General features: G+C 43.5%; 1 protein-coding gene across 2 annotated transcripts in view; it reads right to left on the reverse strand.

Annotated features, from left to right (window-relative positions):
* Positions 1-3,978: 3,978 nt before the first annotated feature.
* Positions 3,979-12,239, reverse strand: part of cdhr2 (cadherin related family member 2) — a 132,379-nt gene continuing 124,118 nt past the window's right edge. For both annotated transcript variants that reach the window (XM_048542990.2, XM_048542988.2), the window contains 2 exons: positions 11,140-11,212; positions 3,979-6,770 (listed from right to left, as the gene is read on the reverse strand). In XM_048542990.2, coding sequence (XP_048398947.2) covers positions 6,618-6,770; positions 11,140-11,212 — 226 coding nt within the window. In that variant the 3' untranslated portion in view covers positions 3,979-6,617. The remainder of the gene's footprint in view (positions 6,771-11,139; positions 11,213-12,239) is intronic.

Consider the following 12,239-nt stretch of genomic DNA (forward strand, 5'->3'; position numbering starts at 1 on the left):
CTGACAGACCTGCAAAGGTTTTTCAGCATAACAAAATGTGAAACTGGATGAACACAGCAGGCCAAGCAGCATCTCAGGAGCACAAAAGCTGACGTTTCGGGCCTAGACTCTTCATCAGAGAAGGGGGATGGGGAGAGGGTTCTGAAATAAATAGGGAGAGGGGGGAGGCCGACCAAAGATGGATAGGGGAGAAGATAGGTGGAGAGGAGAGTATAGGTGGGGAGCTAAGAAGGGGATAGGTCAGTCCGGGGAGGATGGACAGGTCAAGGAAACAGGATGAAGTTAGTAGGTAGGAAATGGAGGTGCGGCTTGAGGTGGGAGGAGGGGATAGGTGAGAGGAAGCACAGGTTAGGGAGGCGGGGACAAGGTGGGCTGGTTTTGGGATGCAGTGGGGGGAGGGGATGAGCTGGGCTGGTTTTGGGATGGAGTGGGGGAAGGGGAGATTTTGAATCTTGTGAAGTCCACATTGATACCATTGGGCTGTAGGGTTCCCAAGCAGAATATGAGTTGCTGTTCTTGCAACCTTCGGGTGGCATCATTATGGCACTGTAGGAGACGCAGGATGGACATGTCGTCTAAGGAATGGGGGGGGGGCTAGTTAAAAATGGTTTGCGACTGGGAGGTGCAGTTGTTTGTTGCGAACCGAGCGGAGATGTTCTGCAAAGCGGTCCCCAAGCCTCCGCTTGGTTTCCCCAATGTAGAGGAAGCCACAACGGGTACAGTGGATGCAGTATACCACACTGGCAGATGTGCAGGTGAACATCTGCTTGATATGGAAAGTCTTCTTGGGGCCTGGGATGGGGGTGAGGGAGGAGGTGTGGGGGCAAGTGTAGCACTTCCTGCGGTTGCAGGGGAAGGTGCCGGGTGTGGTGGGATTGGAGGGGAGTGTGGAGCGGACAAGGGAGTCCCATAGAGAGTGGTCTCTCCGGAAGGCAGACAAGGGTGGGGATGGAAAAATGTCTTGGTTGGTGGGGTTGGATTGTAGATGGCAGAAGTGTCGGAGGATGATGCGTTGTATCCGGAGGTTGGTGGGGTGGTATGTGAGGACTAGGGGGATTCTCTTTGGGCGGTTATTGTGGGGGCGTGGTGTGAGGGATGTCTTGCGGGAAATGCGGGAGACACGGTCGAGGGCATGCTCGACCACTGTGGGGGGGATGTTGCAGTCCTTGAAGAATGCGGACATCTGGGATGTGCGGGAGTGGAATGCCTCATCCTGGGAGCAGATGCGGCGGAGGCGATGGAATTGTGAATAGGGGTGGAATTTTTGCAGGAGGTTGGGTGGGAGGGGGTGTATTCAAGGTAGCTGTGGGAGTCACTGGGCTTGAAATGGACATCAGTTTCTAGTAGATTGCCTGAGATGGAGGCAGAGAGGTCCAGGAAGGTGAGGGATGTGTTGGAGATGGCCCAGGTGAACTTGAGGTTGGGGTGGAAGGTGTTGGGGAAGTGGATGAACTGTTCGAGCTCCTCGTGGGAGCAAGAGGCGGCGCCGATACAGTCGTCAATGTAACGGAGGAAGAGGTGGCCAGTGTAGGTGCGGAAGAGGGACTGTTCCATGTAACCTACAAAGAGGCAGGCATAGCTTGGGCCCATGCGAGTACCCATGGCCACCCCCTTTGTCTGTAGGAAGTGGGAGGAATCGAAAGAGAAGTTGTTGAGAGTGAGGACGAGTTCGGCTAGGCGGATGAGGGTGTCGGTGGAGGGGGACTGGTCGGGCCTGCGGGACAGGAAGAAGCAGAGGGCCTTGAAGCCATCTGCATCAGGGGCAACTTTGTTTGTTCATTTACTACCTACCATCTGGCAACAATGCCCTTTAAATCTTCACCAGCTCTATCAGTAAATGGTAATGCCAATAGATATAGAGTTACCCCATCCGGGGTGCAGCTGCACCTTTGCCACTTTCAGTGTTTCTTTCAAGTTGTAATCAACATGGAGGAGTATCAATTTGTCAGCTGAAGTGGTTGGGGCAGTGGCGATAATGAATAGGAAGTGTCCTTTTCTTTGTTTGACCTGATGCCATTATGCTACATTATGTGGTTCAGAATCAGTGCTGAGGACCCCTAGGACAACTTCCTCTTCACTGTATACCACTGCTGTGTCGATCCTTCCACTGAGGGATGGTAATGGTGTTGACTGGGATGTTTTGTGTATGGTACAAGTCTGTGAGTATGGCTATATCAGAGTATTGCTTGACTAGCCTGTGACATAGTGCTCCCAATTTTGGTACTAGCTCCCATCTGTTGGTAAGGGTGGCTTTGCAGAAGTGACAGGGCTGAGTTTGCCAATGTTGTTTCCGGTAACTAGATTCACAAAATATCTTGCTTCATTCCCTTTTTGAGATTTTCCACTGGGATGATACAAATGAATGTCTTGCTAGGCCACTTCAGACTGGCAGATAGTGAATGAAACAATATGAGGGTAGTACGTATTTGACATTAATCTTCATCGGGTATTTAAGAGTCAAATATATTGCGGTGGGTCTAGAGACATATGTTGTCTGGATAAGGATGGTAAATTTTCTTCCCAGAAAGACATTAGTGAACCACATGGATTTTTTTAATGACAACTACATGGGTTTAAAAGTTATCATTTGACTTTTAATTTTATATTTTTCTTTCAGTTCAAATTTCAGCATCTGCCATGGTGGTATGTGAGCACAGAGCTTTACCTGGCTCTCTGCATTACCAGTCCAGTACAAAACCACTATGCCATCACTTCTTCTTTACCATCTCCTCAGGAAAACCAAGGGTCACGGGGGAAATGCAGCAAAGTGGACGTGAGGAATATTGAATCAACCATAATCCTAGTGAATGGTGGAACGTGCTCAAAAGGCCTAACAGCCTACCCTATTTGTTATAGTCTTACAGCTTATGGCCTAATGGAGATGGGAAATAATGGCAGTAAGTGTCCTAGTATGCAGCCATAAATGAATAACCATTGACATTTGAAAGCAATAAGAGCTGTGTATGACACTGGCAACTTGTGAGGATGTGGTGTATCATCAGGAATATTAGACATGACTCCAGATTGCTTGAAACTGATGCTTGGTTCATGATAAGGGTGAGATTCATTGTGCAAGTTGGTAAGGCAACGAAGAAGAGATGTCAAGCGCAGTTGCTTTTAATATCTTGACTACTCAAATGGAGTCATTTAAATTTTTTTGCTGCCAGGTCATTGGGGCAGATTTAGGAAATTGCACTCAGCGGCCACTTACTTTTATTCCCTTGTCAGATTTGCTTTGAAGGCCGCCTGATCCCCTCTGGAAACAATGCATTTCTCCTCCCTTCCACCTCCAGGACTAATCCTCCAGTGAAAACCTGAGAGACCTGAAAAGCATGCTGCTTATACACACACTATTGGGTCCCTGTTAGCAGTTCTTTCCTCAATGGGCTGTATGCTGAAATCAGTTCAGTGAGATTGGATTAGATTAGTTTCCCTACAGTGTGGAAACAGGCCCTTCGGCCCAAAAAGTCCACACCGCCCCTTGAAGCAGACCCATCCCCGTATAACCCTCACACCCCTGAACACTACGGGCAATTTAGCATGGCCGATCCACCTAGCCTGCACATCTTTGGACTGTGGAAGGAAACCAGAGCACCCAGAGGAAACCCACGCAGACACGAGGAGAATGTGCAAACTCCACACAGACAGTCACCCAAGGCTGGAATCGAACCTGGGTCCCTGGCACTGTGAGGCTGCAGTGCTAACCACTGAGTCACCGTGCCGCCCTAAAGGCAGCACAAAATTTTCAGGCTGCTTGCGTCAACAGAAACTGATGCAGGTTATTTGCACATCATGACCTCTATCGTTTGACTAATTTTTCCTCCTAAATCCTGCAGATGATGGAATATTTCAAACTGACAACTTCAAATGGACTGTAAATCAGAAACTTGAGATAGGCTAATTAGAATTATGTGATAAGATAGTGAAGTGAGATATTCAGAAGTAGAGACAATGAATGGAAGCCAATGCGCAGAAGTGAAGCAAAATCTCTTCTTTTTATTGTAATGGACAGATAGGAACAAATTAAAGCAATACAAATCACCCAGAACAGTGTGCAGAATACTTCAACTCATCTGCACAACTGAAAGACAGTCTGTAAATAGAGAAGCAAACATTTGCTCTGCACTGAATGCTAAAACAAATCTAAGTAAACCTGGAAGAGAATGGAAATTCAAACTTAAAATCAAGTGATTTAGAACCAATGAAGTAAGAGATCACATTTCAACTAAGAACAGAAAAGAATAAAACATAACTTAGAGGACTGTTGGTACTATAAAGTCACTGAGTTGGCCAAGGTGTTGTCTCAAGTTGCAATACCCAGTTAGCTCACTTTTAGTGATAGTGGTCGTGATGGTGGTGGTGAGTATGGCCTGTGAAGAATGCAGTTGTTTTGGATCTGTGTCTATAGTTAAAGGGGAATGCAGTGTCTTGAGGTTGGGATACTGGTAAAGATATAGTTCAGAGTTGTGTTTGTGAAAAAGAACTTGCCGTGACCATTTGGGTAAAATGAATTATTCTTTTTACAACACTGGAGCCATGCTGTGAAGTGGGATGTGGGGGCACAGGGTCCTGCCTGTGATCTCCTTGGCAATCTCCTTCCATATCTGTGCATCAATGAAAATTAAGGTTGAGGCTTCCATCCTCCCTGCTCTGTAGGCCCTGGTGGTACCACCTCTGTTATACCACCTCCACCAGGACTTACAGTCTTTAAAGTCTACATGAAAACTGCAATTTTCTGGAGTTGCTAGCCATACATTCACTGGCTGCACTTCATACCTGCCTGGAACACACACATTTCATGTCAATCACAGTGACCTGCAAATTACTGTATACACTCCAATCATTGGTATATGTCCAATAGATAACAACAATGTTGGAATGGATAATGCCACCAGCTTCAACCCCTCCACCAAACATTATCATGATCAATCCTGATGTTTTACTGCTGTTCATTAGACTCATTGCAGTGAATTAGAAGCGGAAAAACTAAAACCATTGATAAGCAAACAGAAAATGATTTACTATAGTTTCTGAACAATTGACATCATAACACTACGAAATGATATTCTTTCTTTTTGGAAACAGTACACACAACTATTTTTACACAGTTTTCACATAAAAGCATATGTTTTGCTTTACATCACTTATGACAAACAATTTTGTTACATTTAACGGCTTCACAACTAAAACTACTTGCAAATATGTTCCAACTGATTTCTTTTAGCAAAACAACTTGAAATTTTTGGTCTTCTGTAGAAATAATAAGTTTTCAAATCTCTCAGACCAGTTTCTTGGCTGTCTGCTGGACTCCTTTTCATTTCAGATTCAATTGTCAGTTTACACAACCTTCCTAATGATATTGTGTTGATGTCTTATCACTTCAAATATTCTGCTTATCTACCATTTTTCAGTTGGTTTCGGTATCAATGAAATAATGTGCAAACATAATAATGAACATAGAACATAGAACAGTACAGCACAGTATAGGCTCTTCGGTCCATGATGTTGTGCCGAACTTTTACCCTAATCTTCAGGTCTACCTAACCTCCACTCCTACCTTTATACTGTCACCCATATGTCTACCTAATAGCTGCTTAAATGTCCCTAATGAGGCCAACTCCTATACCCTCTCTGACAATACATTCCACACCCCGACCACCCTTTGAGTAAAGAACCTACATCTGGCGTCTCCCCTGTATCTACCTCTACTCACTTTAAAACTATGTCCCCTCATAGTAGCTACCAATGAGAATAAGTATTTCTCAATGCCAAGAAACTGTCCCCCTATCATACTAGCTCCCTCTTTACCAAAGTATATATTTTTTCCAATAGACAAATGTACCAACTTGCCCACATTTCAGCCCATCTCTTAATCCTCTGACCAGGTAACCCTTATTCAGCAATTAGCAAGTTCCACATAACTTCTAAGGCCTCAAGTAATTATTCAATTTTTCTCATTGCTATTCTTTGAGGTTACCACTTTTCATTCAAATCGACCTGCACTGATGCAAAAAGGACATCAAAGCATTGAGTAGTTTGTAAATTTATATGTTTCCATAAATATATCCTTATTAAATCAATTTAGCTCTTTGATAAATATATATATAGAGAGATGTTTAAATAGAATACACTGCAGGAAAATTCTTTGAAGGATCTTTCTAACTAGGAAATGAATGGATGATTAAGATTTTTTTAGAGGCATTTAATTTTCCAGAATACCATTAGCATCATTCCATTACTGGCCATGTTACTGTCAACAGATCTCATGTATGGAACATTGTTCTTTTCATACCTAAACAATGCACAGTTTTCATCATTACTGTCAATTGGGTAATAAACAGTGTTAAATAAAATATGATGTTAAAACATGCTACATTCATTTTAAAATATGATGGCCAGCAAACAAAATCAAATGCAAAATAAATATTCATGACAGCATATTGCTAGTTGGAATAAATCTTCACATGAGCACCTTATGTTGAGAAAGTAGTTACCAGACAAAAAAGACACATGCTAAATATTATTAACAGATTCCATTTTGCTTACATTAAAGATTTTAAATGCAGATTTTTAAACTTAGAAGCTGAATGAATAGTCAAAAGCATCTGACGTAATGCTCAGATATCAATGCTGTTCGTTTGAGAACTGTGAAGTTCAGTTCCAGATGCCCCTGATGCGTTTTCTTTATTGTCATCATGGCCAGCTCGTGCAGCTCTGAAAGATTTGGCATTTTCATTGGTCGAATAACTGTCAACTGTTTTCTCAGTCATCTTATGCAAGAAAGAAAATGTAGTATTTAAACCAAGAAACTAGCGAAAAAGATGCAATCTTTACGATTTTGTTACCTGGCTAAAACAAAATCTTCAATGCTTCATCCATTTTATTAATTACTAGATAACAAAGTGTGAAGCTGGATGAACACAGCAGGCCAAGCAGCATCTCAGGAGCACAAAAGCTGACGTTTCAGGCCTAGACCCTTCATCAGCGATGAGATGCTCTCTGATGAAGGGTCTGGGCCCGAAACGTCAGCTTTTGTGCTCCTGAGATGCTGCTTGGCCTGCTGTGTTCATCCAGCTATACACTTTGTTATCTTGGGTTCTCCAGCATCTGCAGTTCCCATTATCTCTTATTAATTACGAGCCTTTGTGTGATATGCGGTATCTTTGTCACAGTTTTTTTTGCTATGTAATTCATCTTTTTCAATTGTTCACAGTATACATGGTATACTAAGCAAGGCCACTTGAATAATCCATGTCATGTTGCTTCAGAAAGTGGGCTGGGGGCGTTGTGGGTAGCACTCCAAAACATTTTTAAAGCCATTCATGTTCTTTTTGGTCTTGGCTACTTATCTTACCCGGATGCCTCCAGTGGGACTTGGTACACACTTTTGAAACGGAGCAGACCTCATTTCAACTGGCATTACAGAATCTTTACAACTTAAGGTATGGCTATTCAGCCCATCTCTATGACAAAACAATCCACTTAGTGTCATCTTTCCACCTTCTCCCCATAACACTGCACATTCTCCTTTTTTATGGTTATAGCTTAATCCCCTTGAATGTTTCAAACGAACCTGCTTCCACCACTCTCTCAGGTAATGCATTTCAGACTCCAACAATTTGTTGTGTGAAAATGTTTTTCTTCTTTTGCTTCATTTAACAATTACTTTATATTTGTGCCCTCTTGGTCTTGAATACTTCCATGTGTGGGAACAACTTCTCTACATCTCCTCTGCCCAGACACCTCATGATTGCCTCCACAGTTACAGTGGGCCACCTGTAAGTCAGGAAAGTAAGATTCCTTGGACTAACTGTATTACCTTTCATTATGCTAAAGAGAAGCTTCTCAACATTTAGAGCAAAAGTTCCACTTTCAACTAAGCGTTTAACAGTGGAACAAGTTTAGTTCCGAATCTTGCCTTATTAATATACAATGTTAAGTGTCCCGCTGCCAGATAGAAAATAGATGGTGACATTTCCCAACATGGAAGTCAAAGCCATTGCCTGATTATTCTGGTTTGCCACTTGCTCCTCTGGACACCCATTTGGACAGCAGGTACCAACATCTCAGGATACATTCCACAGGCTGTGAACACCATCGATCATATTCACGGACCTCAGAATCAAATGCACATTAACCCCTCATTTCATCATGGCACATCTCCAATCCACTTACAGTATGGTTCTGCAATTCAATGTTGCCCTTTGAAACATACCAACACCTTTCATTGGAATATGGCTGCAAGGACACTGGGTACAGGGACATGTACTCACCTCAAGGGTTAAAATAAGCTGATTTTCAGATCTGCTCATGCGCTTTCTTTGTTCTCTTTCATTTGTTGCTCACAGCATCCCTACCTTGCTATGCCCCCTTATCTGGGCATGCTGCTTAGCACAGGCAGTTTGTCATGGCTGTCAGCAATCATTAGACAAGAGGATTGACTTGTTGCTGTACAGTAACATGCTACATCAGTCTCACAGCTTTCGCATGCACCAGCAGCCCACTGCATGCGCATTAACCAAATGGCCATGTCTCAAAGTCTCAAAGGAGTAGCCTTCAGTCAAATCAAATGAGACTGCTGCCAGTCAGAGGGTCATAGTTTATTGTCAAGGGTATCATCCAATCTCTGTCAAGGGACATGAACATAGTCAGCTACTTTGGATGATCAGGGTCAGGAGGTTCATCCCTCTACAGTCTGAGCAGTGCACCACAGTCACTCTTGCTGAACAAGTACAAACAATCAGGGAATTGTCAGGAAGTTATTCAGGGGAGCTGCACAGAGATCAGTCAGGGCTCTGGTCAGTTATCAGTCAGGGCTGTCCATCAAAGTCAGTCAAGCCATCGTGAGCCTGAAAGTTATCAGGGGCTACTACTTGGTAGAGAAGTGCGAGAACTCAAGGCTAAGAATTGACATCAGCAAATCTGGATGCATAGAGACAAGGGTGATGGAAGAGGGAAATTCCATACAGAATGGGGAGGATATGATAGTGAAGGTAAGGACAGAAGATACTGTGGGCGCCTGGTTTTCACTGGTCACAACCACCAAGGCTTCAACAGGGTGACTGTGCAGCATTTTATGTGTATAACTAAACTGTAAGGGCAGAGCTCAGATGGTAATGATAAGAGCTGAAAGATAGTATATGGGCACATTTACTGGATCGGGAGTGATGGACTGTCCAGGGACCATCAGGAAGAAAGGGACATGGAGGCTCAGGGAGAGTCCTTGATTATCAGACTGAGCCTGAGACTCACTGTGCTAAATATGACCTGCATTGCCTTCCATGTTTAATCAGCTCCTAAATGCCAACTACAACTGGAAAAAGGCTGCAACCAAATCTGGAATGGGCAGAGTCAGTGCTTTTGTTTCTATCTCACAACCTGGAATTCACTTCTGAACAACATAAGACCCTTCAAGGAGCAATTACATCTAACAGGTATTTGCATGGTATATGTTAAAGACATCTGCAATCAAACATGTGAATGTAATTGTGCATGTGAAATGCATGCAATTTCCAACCATGAGGAGGAAGAAAAACCTGGTCACAAGCAACTTTGATTCTGTCATTGGTCATTGCAGATTGAAGATTATCATCTCTGTGAAGCAGATTAATCACAGGAAACCTTTAAAATGGCACCTGAGGGGCTTAACAATCAAAGATAAGGCAAGATCATCAGGTCAAGGAGTTAGGAAAGAGGTGGGGGTGGGGGTGGGGGTGGGGGTGTTGGACATAGGATGAGGCCAGGGGTGGGGAGATTTTTAAACTGGTGATTTCCATGATAAGGCAATTGGGCTGTTGGCTCCCGAGGCAGAATATGAGGAGTTGGTCCTCCAGTTTGCAGGTGGCATCATTGTGACACTGGAGGAGGCCCAGGATGGAATGTCATCCAGAGAGTGGGAGCAGGAGTTAAAATGGTTGGCAAATGGAAAGCGTTGTCACTTGTCACGTGCTGCGCGCAGATGCTCTACAAAATTGTTTCCAAGTCTAAGCTTGGTCTCACCGGTGTAGAGGAGGCCACATTGGGAGCAGCAGATGCAGTCGACCAAGTTGAAGAATGTGCACGTGAACCTCTGTCTAATGTAGAAGGTTTGTTTTGTGCCTTGGATGGAGATGAGGGGGGAGGTGTAGGGGCAGGTGTAGCACTTCCTGCTGTTGTGGAGAAAAGTACTGGGTGTGGTGGGGTTAGTGGGGATTGTGGAGCAGACAAAACAGTCGCAGAAAGAAAGGTCCTACGAAAAGCAGATAGGGGTGGCAAGCGAAATTTCTCTTTGGTTGTGTGATCGGATTGTAGGTGGTAGAAGTGACAGAGAATATCACATTGAATGTGGAGGTTGGTGGGGTGATATGTGAGGGCAAGGGGGATTCTGTTTTTATTTTTGGGGGGAGGGGACATGAAGGCAGAAGTCCGGGAAACATGAGAGATGCGGTCGAGGGCATTTTCAATTACCAGAGGTGGTAACGTACAGTCCTTGAAATAAGAGGATATCTGATGCAAGAGAGGAACGCCCCATCTCGTGATCAGACGCGGTGGAGGCAAAGGAATTGGGAGTAGGGAATTGCATTCTTGCAGGAGGGTGGGTGAGATGAGGTGTAGTCTGGGAGCTGTGGGAGTGAGGGGCCTTGAAATAGATGTCAGTTTCGATGAAGTCATCGGGGATGGAGACTGAGGGGTCCACAAAGGAGAGGGAGGTATCAGAGATGGTCCCGATGAATTTGAGGTTGGGGCAAAAGGTGTTAGTAAGGTTGATGAACGAGGCAGTGTCGATACAGCCATTAATGTAGCGGAGGAAGAGGTGAGGAATAGTGCCAGCGTAACAGTAGATCAGGGATTGTACCACGTATCCTGCAAAGAGGCAGGCATAGCTTGGGACTATGGGGGTGCCCATAGCCACCCCATTAGTCTGTAGGAAGTGGGAGGAATTAAAGGAGAAGTTATTAAGGATAAGGATGAGTTTTGTTAAATGGATGAGGGTGTCAGTTGGAGGGGATCAGTTGAGTCTGTTGGGGAGGCAGTAGCGGAAGGCTTTCAGGCCATCTGCACTTTTTTCATTTTCCATTTATTAATTTTTCTCTTCCATACAACAAACACGCACATATTTGTATAACACTTTTTTGAGCATTGATGTTATAGTTGACTTACCTCTAATGTGTTTGATTTCTTGGCATGTGTATCTTCCACTGCATTGACCATATTCTCATCCAAAGAATTAATACTACAAGAAACATAACATTCAGTCTTACTAAATAGTTGAAAACATAATCTTGTCTCTCAAGATCTCACTGGACTGTTCATAATTAAGAATTAACACAGCTTTCCTTCCAATGTACACTTCTTATTAAATTCAGCAGCTTGTTCAGTTTGTTCCAAATAAAAATATGCTAAAAATTAATACCAAAGATATTGGTATTGGAACAGCCTGTATTGTTAGAAAATAAAGTATAGATCCAAAATCCAGAGACACACAGTGCAAATTTTTATTGTATTAACATGTATATTTTTGCACAATAATTTGCATATAATTGTTATCTTAAGCTGCAGAATGTGTTCAATGAAACTGTACTGTGATAAAGAATCATACATCCTAAGACAGTCAACAAATCTCCTTTTTACTTCTTAACAGCATAACTATTATAGAGCATTGCATCGAAAAGATGAAAGACTGTTCTACTCCTCCAGGAATCATTTGTATATTGTGGGTTGACTTTAACGGAATGCCTGGTCCATTTTGAGGACAGTGCCTTATGACTGTATCACAGCAAGCTTCAGAATAAAATTAGGTGGATAAAATTTGGTATGATTGAGGACATGGGCTGCAGAGTGAACTTCTTCTCATGCAGGGTGCATTTCACATTAGCCTGCCATCATCAGGAAGCCCAAAGGCTAGTCCAGTGTCAAGTCAGATGACAACAGTGGATGAGGGGGTAGAGTGGGGCAGAAAAGGTTCATTAAATTGGAGACACCTATTGAGCATAGCCTAAGACTGTCCATATCCATGTCCATAACATCATACCATTCTGCTCCTCTTTCAACTCATGGCCTGCTGATGAATGATCTGTTACACATAAACTGGACTTCTCCAATGCACAAAAACCAAGAGAACTGTGGATGCTGTAGATCAGAAAGAAAAACAGAAGTTGCTGGAAAAGCTCAGCAGGTCTGGCAGCATCTGTGAAGAAAAAATCAGAGTTAATGTTTCAGGTCCGGTGACCCATTCTCAGAACACAGAACAGAACTCTGAT

This window comes from Stegostoma tigrinum, chromosome 13, assembly GCF_030684315.1.
Source record: "Stegostoma tigrinum isolate sSteTig4 chromosome 13, sSteTig4.hap1, whole genome shotgun sequence".
NCBI lineage: Eukaryota > Metazoa > Chordata > Chondrichthyes > Orectolobiformes > Stegostomatidae > Stegostoma > Stegostoma tigrinum.